Genomic DNA, 18,975 nt, shown 5'->3' on the forward strand with positions numbered 1-18,975 from the left:
CCCCCCCCCCCCCCCACCTCTCTTCACCCCCCAAATGGGGGAATAAGAATCGGGAAAATTTTGACCATATAATAATTATAATTTTTATAACATAAATGAAAAGGGAATATTTTTGAAAAAATATTAAATTTTTTGGCGGGAAGGGATAGTGCTTAGTCGCTTGGAAAGGGGGCTAAAAATAAAAAGTTAACCAGGGGTTTAACCGTAACCCCCTTTGCAAACCCACCTCATCATAATTCATTAAAAGCAAATATTTATTAAATTAATGATTGAATAATGGGTAGCACTACTTACATTTTTAACGCCAGGGACGAATTCATTTTTAAATGTTAGTCACGTTTTTTATAATGTAGCAAGACATAAATCACGAATGTCATTAGAAAGTGTGGAATCAGTTTTACATTACCTTCCTAATAATCCTCTAGCTAGCTATTTTCAAAATGGTTGGGAATTGATGCTAAAAACATATTCCAAATGGCAAATTTGTACATTTGGCTCGTTATTTGTCCATGAAGTAGATATTTTTTTATGACTACTGTTATATCAATTGATGTAGATTCTTTATTTTGCAATATGTCTGCCTGCTTTTCTTTTTCAATTTATACCATTTATGCAAAGATTCAAAATCCAACAAGTACATATAATTAATCTATTGTCATTAATAAAAATGTTAGAATATAATTGAAACTAAAGAAGCTCAAATGAAATGTTTTAAACTTCTATTATTTAATCATATATGTATACAATTTCCTTTGATTATGGGGACATATTATTTTGTTGAATTTTTAAACATACCTTTAGAATATGAAAAAATGCCACGATGGTTTAGAACTTAAATTGATTTATAGCTAATAATATCTTAAGGTATATTATAGGATTGCAGGTTATAGGGTGTGCTATTATTGAAGATACTTGGCATTATTTTTTGCACAGAATGATGCACCATAGAAAACTTTATAAATATGTTCATAAATTACATCATACTTTTAATGCTCCTTTTGGTATGGTAGCTGAATATGCCCATCCTGTTGAAACTTTAGGTATAAATATGATAAAATAATTTTTTGAAATAATTTTCAAAATTTATTTAGTTTTAGGTATGGGATTTTTCATAGGTATTCTCACTTTCACAACTCATATGATATTGCTTTGGATCTGGGTTTTGTTTAGACTCCTGGAAACCATTGATGTACACAGTGGTTATGATATTTGGTTTTTAAACCCATTTCATTTGTTACCTGGTTATGCTGGTAAGGCTTTAATTATACAAACAATAATTATAATGCAAATTCATGTCCAGCATTGATCAATCATAACATTTCCACAAATTCTAGTATAATCATTGCTTTAGAATTTCCTTTGCCATATTTGATTTTTTTGTCATAGTGTCCACTCCTCTTGAAAAAAACTCACTTACTTGTGAGGTGTGCGCTGCTGGGATGACAAAAAAAAGAAATCCAATGGTGCTGGAAATGCTTAGGCAATGTTTATGCTTGAATTCATGGAATATTTCATAAATTTTTTATCTCAAAGGAAAAAAAATATATCAGTAGTTTTATTTGATTTTTGGATATAATTAATTTTTTAAAACTTATTTTTTTGTTTAAAAAAAAATAATAATTGAATTTGAGATGTTAAATTTTATTTTTTAAAAAAAATACTCTTCTAATGTCAATGTGAGATTTTAAAATAGGATTAGATATAAAAGAAATAAATCAAAATATTAGGGAAATATTGTATAAAATCTAAAATTTTGAATAAATATTATTAATGTATCATGGATTGTAGATTTTTTTGAGTAGAGACTATAATCTGAAAGGTTCAAGTTACAAATGTTTGAATAAAGTAGTTTTCTAGTTTATAAAATTTTGAAAAGTGGATTCTGATTTTGGTTTCTAAATTTGAGGTGGCTCCAAGTGCTCCGGTTCCAAATTTTGGGAAATATTTTTCTGTCAAAAATATTAATTTACCATTTTATAAAATCAGTTCAAATCAAGCCATTTAACAACACTACTTCTCAGATATGTTTTTATTCTTGTTAGAAGAAGAAAATGTTCTTTCATGGGTGGAAGTACTTTATTTTAATATATTAGGAAAATAATCTAAAATGTGTTTAAAATTATGCTAACCATTTATGGCATTTTTTGGGAAGTGTCAACTATATCTAATTTTTTATGCCATAGTTTACATTTAGCTAGTAATCAAGGAATAATTCTTAAAGACTCGAGTTTTTATAGCTCTTACCTCAAGAGAGAGTTGTAAAAATTGGCTCAGGCTCAAACTGGCTCAGAAGTTGGTTCGAGTCCAATTTTGAACCAAAATTTATATATTATTTAAATATATTAGAAGAAAATAATAATCTAGAATTTGTGTGCCCCTTCATATTTAAAATAAAAAAATTTTTTTTTGTTTTTAAATTATTATTTTTACTTAATAATTTATTTTTTACATATAGAAATTTAAATATAAATCTTTTTTTTTCCTTTTTAACTAAAGATATTTTGATAAAAAATCCTTCATTAACTCAATCTTCCCCATTTTCATGAATGTTTTAGGCCCTACCACAATCTTTCAATTGTTTGAAATCGTTATGGATTTTTCTTTGGAAAAATTACTCAAAGATTTTTTTATTTTACATTTATTATTTTTTTTATAACATTTTTATTTCTATATTTTTTCATAGATTTGATGAAAATATTAAGTTGTTTTTTTATGAATTTTATATTGACATTTTTAAAGGTGATTTTATTAATAATAAATTTTTTTATGAATTTTATATATGCATTTTAAAGGTGATTTTATTAATATTAATTATTGTTTATGATTTTTTAGCATTTTAAAATGTGGTTTTATTAATATTAATTATTTTTTCATGAATTTTTATTTTTTATATATGGCCTTATTAATATCACTGCAAAGGTATCATTTGCATGGGATGGATTTTTTTAAAAATATTTTCGGCATGGCCCGGGATTTATATATTCAGGGCCTGCCCGTCTTGGATTTTTTAAATGTTGTTTTAGGTCTAACCATCATATTTAAATTCCTTGAACTGACTTTTGATATTTCTATCTTCAATATCAACAGAGTTAAATTATTTTACCTTATAATGTATATATCCATTTTGTCTCCTGTTGGAAAATCCTCTCATTGAGCCACATGAGTGGGCTCCAGACTAGAGGTGGCCAATTATAAAAAAAATTAACCCTCTCGCCCATAGTTTAAAAAAAATATATAATCGCCCCCCCCCCTCCATTAGTCTATGATTCCTTAACCACCCGTCTGCCCGCCCATTAGTCTAAAATTTTTACCCACCCACCCATTATTTGAGTGAGAGAGAATCATTACCTCAAAAAAGATATATTTATATTTTCAATTAATGTCTAAAACTTTTATATATTTTTTTATTATTATCTTCTGGAAAATTCACAATTTAAAAAATTGCTTTATTTCCTTTTTAAAATTCTTGGTTAAATTTTTCCATTTTTACTAATTTACTTAATTTGATTTACAATTTAAAAAAAATAAAAAAATAGCCACTATAGTTATCTTCACTTACTTATTACATGAAATATTTAATTTAATTATTATATTTAAAACTATTAAGCCAAAATAAACTAAATATATGATATTATACTAAAGTAATAGCTAACAAATGGAACTATATTATTTGATCGTTTTTATGCAAGAGTCTTTCCAACATACCTTGGGTCCATAAACCCTATTTGATTATTGAAAAAAGATATTTTATATTATTATTGTTAGCAGAAATAACAAATTTTTTTATAATATTTATTGATTTATATATTATGGTAATAACAATTTATATACAAAAAAAATCATATCCAAAAATTATCCTTTAGGGTTAATATATTAAATATTTTAATCGTTCAATTTTGTCTACGATATACGATTTATTTGTCAACGTATCTACAGCACGCGAAAATACTCTTTCACTAGGCACTGAGGTAGATTGATGTGAAAAGAAATCTTTGGCCATCATAGCTAATTTTGGATATCTGTGGCTGTTTGAACTCCACCAATCCAAAACATTTAATGTTTATTTTGCAACAGGTTTTTCAATGTAATCATCCATTTCTTCTCTTGACGGCTCTGGATAATCAAAAGCTTCCCTTAAAAACGAATTATAAAAATATATGATATAATAAATTTTTATACTTTTTGAGGTCTTTAAATATGGATACCGACATCAAATTCGATGGATTTTCCTCGTTGTTATATTCATAATATTGGATGTGCCGGGAAGATTATATTTGTTATAAAAAATTTTTAATTTATCGAAATACTCAACTTTATTCATATAAGTTGGTATATATTTCTTTTTAATCCGTGGGTCAAGGAAAGAGTAAATATAATTTTCAAATGTATCCATATCATCATAATAAATTTTGCATTTATTTTTCATTTTTAGAGCTGCCTTTTTGTTCCGATCACTTGCATTTGATGCGATGGTTCGCTCAAGTGATGTCATACAGTAGTATAGGTTTCGGAACTTACTTCACAAGTAATCTTGTAAAACGGATATAAAAAGGATTCTACTTTACTTCCTTTAAAAATTTACATTCTTCACTATTTAAATGAAATTCATCATCGAATTTTTTACCAAACTTTATTACAGCATCAATATTCTATAAATATTAAAGGTCAGAGCCGAAAAATTGGCTTAGGCTCAAGCCGGCTCAGGAGTTGGCTCGAGTCTAATTTTAAGCCAAAAATTTATATGTTAAAACAATATAATATATATTTATTTTTTTTAAAAATAATTTATATTATATTATATTATGAAATAGTTTATTGATTTGATGTTTTTTTTAATAAAAAAAATGATATGTAATATTGTTTTTGTTACAATTTATTAGTGATTTTCACGCGCCCAAATTTTTAAGCAAAAAATTTTTTTTTGAAATTCAAAAATAAGAATTTTAAATTTTCATTTGAGCAATTTTTTGGAGAATTTTCTTATAAATAAACAATATTTGAGGTGAAATCTTTTATGTTTTTTTTAATCATCTTTGTAAAATTATCTATTTTTTTGTATATTAAATTTCTAAATAATTTCTAAAAATATTTATATTAAACTTTTTTATGTTATATTATATGTATTTTTAAAGGAAAATACTTTAATGTGACAATTGTTATATTCGTTTTTTTAAACATTTTTGAAACTTTTTGACATATTTATATTGTAAAGAGGTTAAATTATAAATTCAATGAAGATGTAACATATAAAAGTGACAAGTGTCATAACGTTAATTTTAATATTTTTGACGCAAATGGGTAAAAATATATATTGTAAATATGTTAAAACAAAATTTATGAAGATGTACTATAGATAAGTGACAATTGTCATAATCGTTATTTTTAAAGTTTTTAAATTTTTTTTGATGTAAATGGGCTAAAATTAGTTGCTTACATTTTTAAATAAAACTTCAGTGAAGATGTACCCTAGATAAGTGACAATTGTCATAATCGCTATTTTTGAGGTTTATTTAATTTTTTTACGCAAATGGGTATAAATATAGGTTATAAACATGTTAAATTAAAATTTCAGTGAAGATGTACTATAGATAAATGACAATTGTCATAATCGTTATTTTTAAAGATTTTAGAATTTTTTTGACGCAAATGGGTATAAATATATATTGTAAATATTAATATGTATTAATAAAATTTTTTGAAGATTTACTATAGATAAGTGACAATTGTCAAAATCTTTATTTTTTAAGTTTTTAAATTTTTTTGATGTAAATGGGCTATAATTAGTATTGCTAACATGTTTAAATAAAACTTCAGTGAATGTACCCTAGATAAGTGACAATTGTCATAATCGTTATTTCAAAATTTTTTTGATGTAAATGGGCTAAAATTAGTATTACTCATGTTTAAATAGAACTTCAGTGAAGATGTACCCTAGATAAGTGACAATTATCATAATCGCTATTTTTGAGGTTTATTTAATTTTTTACGCAAATGGGTTTAAATATAGGTTCTAAACATGTTAAATTAAAATTTCAGTGAAGGTATACTATAGATATGTGACAATTGTCATAATCGTTATTTCTAAAGTTTTTTGACGCAAATAGGTGTAAAATTAGTGTTTAAATATAAATCATTATTCTTTTTAAGCTAAAGATAATTTCATTGATAAATAATCATTCATTAACTCAATATTTTTCTCGATATAAATATTAATTAATTTTTTTATTAAACATTTTAAAGTTGGTTTTTATTCATGTTTATGAATAATTAAATGTGGTTTTTGTAAATAATAATTTTTTTGTCAGATAGCTGCAGAGGTGTCATTTGCATGGTCCGATTTTTAAAATAGAAAAATTTCGTCCTGGCTCCGATTTTCAAAAAAAAATGGCCTCTAGAACTCTTAGGTAGCTCACATGCTTATTTTTAACTATAATTATAAATATATTTAAAAATTCTTCCACTCCAGTCTTGTACTTTTTAATGGATATTTTTAATATTTTAGTTTTTAAAATAACTTATACATTTTAAAAAAATATTAAAAATACAATACATCTAGGATTAGTTTTTTTTTAATGCCGCCACTTCTATTTGTTATATAATTGAATTAAATAAAGAATGCATATATTTATAAACTGCAGTTATAACCTAGTGTCGTAAACGCTCATTTTCAGGTGATTTTTAAAAACGGCTAACTCAATTTATCCAGAAAAATATTACGCAATCCGGAAGATTTTGCTCATAGAAGGAACAAATTTATAGACACATACTTTCCAAATCTAGATTTAAAAATTCGGTTCAAAATCAGCCATTTATTAACAATATTATAACCTGGCAATCCATATATCATTATTTCTCAAGATAATTAAAATAGTAGACTTATCATGTTTGATATAAGGAATTAATTTAAAATTAATATTTAAATTCAACCCTTTACCAATATAGGAGGGTTGGAAGATATTTAAAAAAATATATATTATTTAAATTTTATGAAACTAGATTACTTATATGATTTATTAAGCAAATTGAATGAGAGGGAAATTTTGCCTCAAAAAGGTATTTCCATTTAATAGCTAAAGTTATATATATTTTTTTGTATTACTTTATAAAAATGTTTTAAAAAGGAAATAACACTCAATACTTAAAAATTCACAATTTAAAAAAATTTTATTTTATTTTTAAAAATCTTGGTTTATTTTCCATTTTTACTTATAATTTTGTTAAATTGATAAAAAAAATAAAAAATTGCTTCTTTAGTTCTCTTCATTTAGTTTTTATTTGAAATATTTTATTTAATTGTATTAAAAACTATTAAGCCAAAATACCAAATATGTGATAATATATATAAATAATAAAACAAATTGACCGCATTTACGCAAGAGTTTTTCCAACAACCTGGGGTTTATAAACCCTATTAGATTTGAGAAAAAATATATTTAATATTTATATTGTTAGCCAAAGTAAAATATTTGTAATAATATTTATTTATTTATATATTTTGCTAATAACAATTTATTATAAAAATGTCCAAAAATCATCTTTTAAACATAATATATCAAAATCCCACGATTTTAGTGATAAACATTCATTTAATTTCATCGAGATATGCGATTTCTTTTCTTGGTCAACGTTTCTACAGCACCAGAAAACACTCTTTCACTAGGCACTGACGTAGATTGATGCGAAAAAAAATCTTTGGCCATCATCGATAATTATGGATATCTGTGGATGTTAGAACTCCACCAATCCAAAACATTTATTGTTGATTTAGCAACTGGTTCTCCAATATAATCGTCAATTTCTTCTTTTGACGGCTCTGGATAATCATAAGCTTGCCTTAAAATTGAATTATAAAAATATATGATTAAATATAATAAATTGTTATATTTACTTTCTGAGGTCGTTAAATATGGATACCGACATCAAATTCGCTGGATTTTCTTCGTCGTTATATTCATAAACATTGAATGTGCCTGGCAGATATTTGTTATATAAAATTTTAAATTTATCAAAATACTCAACTTTATTGATGTAAGTTGGTATATATTTCTTTTAATCAATGGGTCAAGGAAAGAGCAAACATAATTTTCAAATGTATTCCTATAATCAGGATAAATTTTACATTTATTCTTCATTTTTACAGCTGCCTCCTTTATCCCATCACTTGCATTGGATGCGATGGTTAGCTCAAGTGATGTCATTATTGTATTAATACACAATAATGATAAACCTACAGTAGTATAGGTTTCCGAACTTACTTCACAAGTAATCTTGTAAAATGGGTATAAGAAACTTTCTACTTCTTCTAAAAATTTACATTCTTCAGTATTTAGATGAAAATCTTCAAAGAATTTTGTGCCAAACTTTATTACAGCATCAATATTCTATAAATATTAAAAAATAAAAGAATTTACATTAATATTAATACCTTATTGATTGATCGTATCATTATATATCTACTATTTTATCTGGTGGCCACATCGTTTGGAATTTTTATACGTACCATCACTTATGGTCATGTATTCTTGCATGTGTTTTGGACTTCTATGTAATTTCTTAACAAATATAACATTTTTTAATAAGGAAGGAAAATGATTCCAATCCCTTTTTGACTATTATATTTAAAATATGGGCCAGTCTATGGCTGTAAAAATCTTTATTATAAATTTTTTAATATTTTCTGATGCCGATAAAATATTGGAAGCATTGTCATGAGATCGATGATATTTTTTTTATGAATTTGAAATTTTTTAAGCGATTCTATTATGATTGAGCAAAAATCTTCACCCGTATGCGGGTGAGATACTTCGATAAAATCTAATAAATAATTTTTGGGTACCCAATCATTATCTATATAGTGATTGTCAGAGCCATATATGATCTCAAATTTATTCCTGTCCACATATCTGTGGTAATAGAAAATTGGCTGGTAACATTCTCTAGATTCTCCATCACAGTAAAATATATAGAATAAAACATACTTTTCCGGGATATCGTCGGTTCTGTTTATTTGATAAATTTAATCAAAGTTATTCCTGTAATATTTCCTTAGGTGTCTCCTGGTTTAAATTTTATTATCAATATACTGACCGTTTTTAAAATATATATTAATAAATATGTAAAGATTTAGTGTCAACAAACAGCTTCCAAATACTGTCCACATAGATATATACTTTAGTCAAAAGTCAAATAATTGCGAATTTTAATAATGTTAACACCCAATTTTCTATAACCAGATATGTGGACAGGAATAAATTCCATATCATATATGGCTCTGACAATCCACTATATAGATAATGATTAAGTACTCAAAAATTATTTACTAGATTTTATCGAAGTATCTCACTCGCATACGGGTGAGGAATTTGTTCTATAATATTTGAATCGCTAGAAAAATTTAAAATTCATTAGAAAATATCTTCTATAACTCATGACAATGCTTCCAATATTTTATCGGCATCAGATAAAAAATATTATTTAAAAAATTATTATATATTTTGCAGCCATAGATGCTTGGCCCATATTTAAAATATGATAGTCAAAGAGGGATTGGAATCTATTTTTTCCTTATTACAAAATGTAGATATATTTATTAAGAAATTACTTAGAAGTTCAAAACTCATGCAAGAATACATGACCATAAGTGATGGTACAAAAATTCCAAACGATGTGGCCACCAGATGGAATAGTAGATATAATGATACGATCAATCAATAAGGTAATAATATTAATGTAAATTCTTTTATTTTTTAATATTTATAGAATATTGATGCTGTAATAAAGTTTGGTAAAAAATTCGATGATGAATTTCATTTAAATAGTGAAGAATGTAAATTTTTAAAGGAAGTAGAATCCCTTTTATACCCGTTTTACAAGATTACTGTGAAGTAAGTTCCGAAACCTATACTACTGTAGGGTTATCATTATTGTATATTAATACAATAATGACATCACTTGAGCGAACCATCGCATCAAATGCAAGTGATGGGATCAAGAAGGCAGCTCTAAAAATGAAGAATAAATGTAAAAATTTATTCTGATTATATGAATACATTTGAAAATTATGTTTGATATTTCCTTGACCCAAGGATTAAAAAGAAATATATACCAACTTACATCAATAAAGTTGAGTATTTTGATAAATTTTATATAACAAATATAATCTTCCCGGCACTTCAAATATTTATGATATAATAACGAGGAAAATCCATCCAATCTGAAGTCGGTATCCATATTTAATAACCTCAAAAAGTATATATAAAAACTGATTATATCTAATCATATATTTTTATTATTCGCTTTTAAGGGACGTTTGATTATCCGGATCCGTCAGGAGAGAAAATGGACGAGTATATTTGAGAAGCTGTTGCGAAATCAACCATAAACGTTTTGGATTGGTGGAGTTCTAACTGCAACAGATTTCCAAAATTAGCTATGATGGCAAAAGATTTCTTTTCTCATCTATCAACATCAGTCCCTAGTGAAAGAGTATTTTAGCGTGCTGTAGATACGTTGACAAAGATAAGAAATCGTATAAATGAATGTTTTTATCATTAAAATATTTAATATATCCTTAAAAGATGATTTTTGGATATTATTTTTTTTGTATATAAATTGTTATTAACGTAATATATAAATCAATAAATTTTATAAAAAAATTTTGCGCTAACAATAATAATATAAAATATCTTTTTTCAATAATCAAATAGGGTTTTGGAAAGACTCTTACATAAAAACGATACAATAATATAGTTCCAGTTGTTAACTTTATTACTTTAGTATAATATCGTATATTTGGTTTATTTTGGCTTAATTATAATAATAAAATTAAATATTTCATGTAAAAAGTAAGTGAAGATAATTATAGTGGCTATTTTTTATTTTTTTAAATTGGTTATCAAAGTGAATTAAAAGTAGAAATGGAAAAGATTTAACCAAGAATTTTAAAAAGAAAATAAAACATTCTTTTAAATTGGGAATTTTTCAGTATTGAGTGTTATTTCCTTTCAAGCATATTTTTACAAAGAAATAATAAAAAAATATATTTAAAATTTTTAGACATTAATCAAAATTACCTTTTTGAGGCAATGTCAATGTGTCTAAAAATCATATGTAATCGAGTCACATAAAATTTAAGTTAAATTAAACAAAAAGTATTTATCTATTTGAATTTATTCCCAATCCCCTCCAATATTGCCAGGGATTGGTCTTAGATCTAATTTTATTATAAAAATTAATTCCTATATCAAACATGTCAGTCTCTTATTTTTATTATCTTGAGACAAACTAATGATATGGGTTGCCAGGTTATAACTGCTGTTTTCGTATTATGATATTTATAATAAATATATACATTCTTTATCAAATTCAACTATTATATAAAAAAATATTAAAGTGAAATATCACTAAAAGAAAAATTATCTTAGATGTTTCTGTGTTTTTAATATTTTCTTTATATTTATAAGTTATTTCAAAAACTAAAATATTATATACTTGTAGTTAAAAATAAGCACATGAGTTACCTAAGAGTTCTAGAGAGCCCCCTTATGTGGCAACAAGAGGGTTTTCCAACAGGAGACAAAACAGATATCAGTGTTGTTAAACGCTACTTTTAGAACTAGTGCGCTATCGCTAACGCTATTTTATAAAAAAAGTAGCGCGCTATCGCTACCGCTATCGTTTTCAAATGAGTAGCTAAAGCTACTTTTTACGCTTCTTTGATTTTTTTTTTAAATATTTTTTTTACGTAACTTTATTTCCACAAATAAAATATTGATATAAAAACATGACTATAATTTGTTACATATATATATATATAATTTATTTATTATTGCACTTTAATAATAATAACATTTCGGTACTGTCATCCCCAAGTCTAGAGTGACGTTTAGAAAGTATAAGCTTTGCCATACTAAATAATCGTTCAGCACTAGCACTTGAGGGCAACGCAGTATTAAATTTAATAAACAAACTTTTTATATGAAAAAAATCATCAAAAATATTTAAATTAGTATTTTTAGATTTAAAAAAAGCATCTAGAGGTTAATTAAAAATACTTCTGTATATTCTTTAATAAAAGTATGCTCCTCCACATTAAAATACTGTATTCCCATTTGATCCAATATATAATTCATTTCCATTTTTTTCTCATCTAGAAACAATGCTAAAAGTTTCATAGCATTGTAAACACTATTCCATCTTGTAGTGTTTGGTGTCAATAAATAACGTCCTAATTTTTTTTTGAAAATATCAGACGTCTTTGATGACTTATTTTGTTTATTCCAAAGAGCTTGGCATTTAGAAAATGTAGATCTTGATACTCTTTTAAAATCCTCATTTAATAATGCTTCTTCAGCATCCACTGTCGCAACTAAATTTAGGTTGTGGCAGGAACAACGATGATGGCTAGGTAACATAGAAGACTTTATTGAAGATCCTAAATATTATAAATTTTATTTTATATTGGTGAAAAATTAAATATAAAATAATTTAAAACCAAGGATGTCATGAACATCAATTATCTCAAACTCCATTTCATCATCCTCTTCTTGTTTTCCATCTTCAATATTTTTGTCAGGAATTTTACTAGTATTGTTATTATTATCTTCCCCAAATATTCTATATTATTTATATCATATTATAAAAAAATTATAATAAATTTAAAACCTGAAGGCCTTCAGGAAATTAGACCCATTATCCGTAATCATCTTACAAACCTTGTTTTGAATTTTGTAAGACTATGGATTTCTGCAATAATATTGGATAGAATGTCATAAGTCTGACAGCCAATTATTCTCTTTAGAGCTAACGCTACAGATTTTCGTTTAAGATTTTTAAGATCAATCCAATGTGCAGTTACTCCTAAATAAGCTCTAAAAATATGACATATTATAAATCAGAAAATAAACATTTTTACCTTCTATTGTGAGTCCAGCAATCTGCCGTTGTACAGACGTAGGAGACATCTGATAGATTTAATATCAAAGATTCTTTCATTTCCTTAAAGCTCTCCAAAATTCTTGCCATCAATGTCTGCCGGCAAAATATCTTGGTCCGTGGAGAAAAAGTGTTTATCATCTTTATAAAAGAATCATTTTCCACCAAGGATAATGGTTGAACTGTATCTATTATAAAGTTCATAATGACTTTGTCAGCCAATTTTTGGGATACACCAGGTGTTGATGAATCCAAATTGGTTAATTTTGTTTGTATTAAATTTGATTTGGAAGTGGGTTTATCTTCTTCCATTACCCCAAAACTTTTGAGATATTTTTCAATCTCTTTATAATTTGAAGTGTGCACAGTCTAAAATTATAAAATACTTAGAATAAAAATTATGTAGGAGATAAGTACATAAAAATGATTGAAATAACTATTTTAAAATGTTTTAAATAATTTAGATAAAATTTATGAATATATACAAAAAATGATTGGTTTTTTATTTTAATTTATTTTAAAAATTAAAGATTAGCCTACACATTGATATTAAATTTGTTTAATATATTACCTTTAAATGTTTTTTCAAATTATAGCTGCTCGTATGATTTGAGGAGATAATTTTGCGGCACATCTTGCACCGAAACCGATATCCAGTATTAATTTTTTCTTCAAGGTTAAAGTATTTCTTGAATTTTGGGAAAGGATCATCTATATTGCTCATTTTCCAAAGAAATTTCAATATCTTCAACAATCTCACACATAATAAGATTTATAATGCTTAATATAAAATGTAAAATGAAATATAAAATAAGATAAAAGCAAGGACATATCAATAAAGGAATTTCAAAAATATATAATTTAATGAATGCGTGAAATATTAATTAAATACAGATTGCTATTTAACAACTGTTTATATCTAAAATATAACAATAATGTATATTTTTAAATATAAATATAAATTTCAAAATTAAATTAAATAAAAGGATTATAATTTTAGATTTTATAAAAAATATATTTTAATAATTTTTAGATGTATTTATTATGTAAAATGCTACTTCGCTACTTTCTAAATTAGTAGCGAGCTACCGCTATCGCTATTTTTTTAAAAAAGTAGCGCGCTATAGCTACCGCTACTGAAAAAAATAGCACGCTATTTTAACAACACTGACAGATATATACATTATAAGATTAAATAATTTCACTTTGTATATGTTGAAGATAGAAATATCGATAGTCAATTCAAACAATTGAAAGATGGTGGTTTCACTTAAAACAATATTTATAAAATCCGGGACGGGCCGGCCTTGAATATATAAGTCCCGGGTCATGCCGAGAAACCCGGACCGAATATTTTTTTAAAAAATACGACACGGAATTTTTCTTTTAAAAAAAATCCGCGCTATGCAAATGATACCTCTGCAGGTCTTTGTTATTAATAGGGTCATATATAAAAAATAATGAATATTAATAAAACACTTTTAAAAATGCTAAAAAATCATAAACAATACTTAATTAATAAAATCACATTTAAAAATGCATACACCAAATTCTGTGAAGAAATAATGAATCCAAAAATTTTTCAAATTGATCTACAACAACCTTACAAGAAAACGGGGAAGATTTAGTTGATGAAGGATTATTTATCAAAAGATTTTTATTAAAGAAAAAAAATTATTTATATGTTGATTTCTATATCTAAAATATAAAAATATTTTTTTAAAATATATATTATATGATATGAGGGAACTTGTAATGGTACACGAAATTATTATTTTATTTTATTCTTTTAAAATATTTAATTAATAAATCAAATAATTTTGGCTTAAAATTGAACTCGATTTAACTCCTGAGCCAGAGCCGCAAAGACTCGTCTTTTAACAACACTAATGTCGAGATAGGCACATATTAAATTCGTAGAGCTCTGCTTTTGACTCAAAAACGACTTATAATTTATGAAATTCCTCATCTACATTTACCCTGATTTCCTTAAGTTCCAATAATTGCCTTCTGCTATTCTCATGGTCTCAATCTAATCATTTGGTGAAAAAATTTTAAATGGTAGATAAATATATCGCCAAGGAAAATTTGAAATCGATATTAATTCATAGAATAAATTAGTAGTGTATTTATTTCTGTTTAAATAAATGTAAATTGCAATATATATGTCATAAGAAGTAAGATGATTATTATTAAATATAATTTAATAATAAATAAACAGTAATATTTTTGAAATTTTAGCCGGCTAATAAATTTTGGTTCCCCGCTGCGTTGGCTCAATATTCGTTATTTAAAAGAATAAATGTTAATTGAGAATATTTCTTATATATTATATATTCTTGAAAATAATATTGATGGATGTTATATGATTTTTTGACAGGATTCTAATAAAAATTAATTTGATAATACCGGGCAACACTAAACTGCTTGGTCTAAAAAATACTGTCTATTTGGAAATAATTTTCGCTGCATCCCCAAGTCTTTACTCAACAATTGCTTATAGCACCTGAGAATAATATAAAAATTATCGAAACTGGATTAAGACTAGTGTTGTTAAACGGCTCGATTTGAGTTGATTTTTAAAGCGGTATGTTTTATTCAGAAAAATATTATGCAAGCTAATTTTGCTCATAGATGGCACAAAGGTTTGGACATCTATTAACGAAATCCAATATTTTTTTCTGGCTAAAATATTGAGTTAAACTGTTAAACACTAATCAAGACTCGCCAACTAAATTTATGATTATTATTAAAAGATATCTTAATAGCTTTCGATTGATTCTTATATTGTATGTGTCATAGAAAGTTAAATTCATTCCTGACCATTTAGACCCTCCTATATAGAAAGAAGATGAGTATTGCTGCCAAAATATTTTTTCATTGACTTTTATTTCATACCTAATCATATATTGTAAAAATTTATAAATATCAGCGCCCCTCCCCCAAGACCCGCCCATGATGATGATTCTAAACCCCTCTATGATTATTGTAAAATATTATTTTAACCAGTTTTTGATTGATACCTATATTGAATTTATATATTATTAAATTTAATTCATTTCTCACCCCCCCCCCCCCAAACCCACCCATTAGGATTATCGAGTGTATTAGTCAGAAAATTAAAAAAACTTTAATTAGATTTTCTACCCTTAATATTAATATTTAAAGGTTATTTATTGTTATATTAAAATATATATTGGAATCGACCAGAATCGGATTTAGTTGGAAAAATTGCCATCGATTTGGGTTCATGTGAAAATACAACACATAATTTTGTTCGGATAGAAAAACGATCCACACTTTGAGTCGGGGACATTTTTTCGCTTCGACTCCGGTCGAAGTCATTTTTTTCGGGTCGAAGTTGAAAAAACGACCAAAATTTTGAATAAGAGTTGCGACGCGACTCATGGCATTTTATCAACAATATATATAAAAATTAATAACCTATTAAATTCTCGCCGGATCCAAAAAATGATCCGGTAACTGTATGTGGCACATCTCCACTTATTAATCGAATATTTATTTATATTAAAAGGGGTTCGCTTTCACGATTTCCATCACATGAATTTTGTTGGAAACTATTCATCCACGTTTGTTTGGTGGGATAAATTATTCGGAACAGATTCTCAGTACAACAGGTTCAAGGAAAAGCAGCGACTACAGTACACCTTTTAATTTTATCTTTTAAAAAAAATATTTTGTAATTATGTCTGTTTATATTAGAGATCTGCAAATATCAAAATTTTCATGTCCGGCCCGGTTGGGATTTAGTTTCCTCTCAACTTGATCCGTCCAAATTTGTACTCGGTTCGATTCCAATTTTTTACTAGGGTTGCCCGGTTCGCCCGGTTTTTTTAAAATCCATAAAAATAACCAATATAAATTATAGAATAAGTTTGATGATTTCCTTTATTAAAGCAATAAACACAAAATGCAATAAAAGGGGATCGATTTTATGAATGGTCATAGAAGCATGTCATCTTTAATCATATAAAATAATAAAGCAAAATAAAAAAATATATATATTATAACAAAATTAAACTTTTAAAAATCATTTTATTTCTATTCTCTATTAAGCGCATCAAGCATATCTACTTTTGTTAAAGAAAGAAAGAAAAGGGCCGCCCTTATTTTTTTGACCGCCCTTATTTTTTTGACCGCCCTTATTTTTTTGACCGCCCTTATTTTTTTGACCGCCCTTATTTTTTTGACCGCCCCTGCCTAAATAAATTTTTTTCAGATAGGTCAGACGTTGCAGATCTTTAATTTATATTAGATACCTGCAGGGAAAGCCCTAATCAAAATCCTAACTCGAGGTAATACATGCCGATCCATTAAATTTAAGAAAAAACACTGACCGATGAGATTAAATTAAAAAAAATATTATATTAATTAATAAATTTATTTATGCTCATGTTTTCAAATTTTTGAAATAATTTACAAAATTTAAAATTTTCCAATAGTTTCATAAATTTCTCAATAATAATAAAAAATCTGACCTTACTTGAAAATGATATTTTTTTACCGCCAAATCTTGATCAGGCTCTGCGGGTTTCTTGATTTATTATATAAAAAAAAATTTTCTTCTAAATTCAAAATTACGCATAATTTTTACAATGACGCTTTAAAAATATTTAGGAGCTCAAATAAAGATTATGACGAATGCTCCCAAAATTTTACATCAAATGCGAATAACGGGAGGGTCGAAAGCGGATATTTTAAAGGAGATTGCACTAGAAAAGGACTATAAGATGTCAAGAGCGAGCGATTTAAGCTAACGCTTAAATATCTTTCAATACGTTTTTAAATAGCTCGATTGTATTTTTTCTATTTTTTGACCATGTTTACTGCGATTAATCATAACTAAGTCCTTAAATTCATCAGAATATTTTATATATATATATAATATGCAAATCCGATTTTTTTTGCATTTAATATTTTGATATCTTTTAATGCAAACATATTTCCAAATAATTTGCACTCTCTCTCATATTATACAAACCTTAGTGAATGATTTATAAAGAAAATATTTAACTCAAAATCTTCCTTAGCTGCACATTTTTTTTTTGTGAATGAAATTTTATATTTTTACACGATTTGATATTATTGAATAATTATTTTATAAAATATAAATAATTTTTTTTTAAATCCATGATATTAGCAAAACAGTTGATATTTAAGAAAAAATTTCCAAAATTATTAAGTGTGATAAAGAAAAAGCATTATATATTACAATTTAATATGATAGATAATGTTTAAATTTTATTTTTTAACAATATTGTCATAAAATATTTTCGAAAAAGCTCAATAGATCAAGTCAATTTATACAAATATACTATTTATATAATCTTTTTGTCCTCATTTATAAATCAATAAAATTTTATAATAGAATAAATTTATTTAATGTTAGTTATATTTTGATTTGTTCATGTAACTTTTATTATTTAGTAACTTTTAACACTCCTCACTTACTATCGTTTATAAAAATGAATTAACACTTAATTTAGAACTACGTCTAACATCGGTACAGAAGGAAAAAGAGAAAGAATGACATACCTTTAACCCATCCCAGGTAAATCATTTAAGCTGGTCACATACAAGATGCATCTTCCCTAACAAGATAAGATTAAATGTTACGGAAAAACAAATTTTTTTAAAAAGCATCTAATATTAGAGAAATTGGTATTATATACTCGCCCTTCTACCTTTTCATATAAAAGAAGACATAGCCGCCAAATTTTGCTTATAATCCAGTTAATTATAATTATGCTTAATATTATCTTAGTCATTTTACGAATTATTTATATTTTACTATAACCATTTAATAAATATTACTTATTTCATATTCTAAGCTGCTTATTTACGAATTCCAATTTTAAAATGGCCACCCTAGTTCGTTACTTTATGATTTTTTAATACTTAGTCAAAATTGGGGCCTTTTAAAGGCCACCCTAGTTTCTATTTATCCCATGACTTTATTTAGGCCCATTTCTATAAGGCACTACCAATTAATCCAGCTTGTTTTTGGTTTCCTTACGGTCT

At 25.9% G+C, this 18,975-nt stretch overlaps 1 protein-coding gene across 1 annotated transcript; it reads left to right on the forward strand.

Moving 5' to 3' along the window:
* The first annotated feature begins 370 nt into the window (after positions 1-370).
* Positions 371-18,148, forward strand: LOC135929605 (methylsterol monooxygenase 1-like). The gene is made up of 7 exons (XM_065466267.1): positions 371-514; positions 557-634; positions 675-823; positions 865-1,040; positions 1,092-1,250; positions 16,469-16,595; positions 17,572-18,148. The coding sequence occupies exons 1-7, from the start codon at positions 371-373 to the stop codon at positions 17,681-17,683; spliced, it is 945 nt and encodes a 314-aa protein (XP_065322339.1). The 3' UTR covers positions 17,684-18,148.
* The last annotated feature ends 827 nt before the right edge of the window (positions 18,149-18,975 follow it).

This window comes from Gordionus sp. m RMFG-2023, chromosome 5 (genome assembly GCF_954871325.1).
Source record: "Gordionus sp. m RMFG-2023 chromosome 5, tfGorSpeb1-WG-v2, whole genome shotgun sequence".
NCBI lineage: Eukaryota > Metazoa > Nematomorpha > Gordioida > Chordodea > Parachordodidae > Gordionus > Gordionus sp. m RMFG-2023.

Coding starts and splice junctions, on each gene's coding strand:
- LOC135929605 (XM_065466267.1), top strand. CDS start 371: ATGTCATTAGAAAGTGTGGAATCAGTTTTACATTACCTTCCTAATAAT. Junction 635..674: donor AAAGATTCAAAATCCAACAA/GTACATATAATT, acceptor TAAAAATGTTAG/AATATAATTGAAACTAAAGA. Junction 16,596..17,571: donor AAGGAAAAGCAGCGACTACA/GTACACCTTTTA, acceptor AAAAATATTTAG/GAGCTCAAATAAAGATTATG.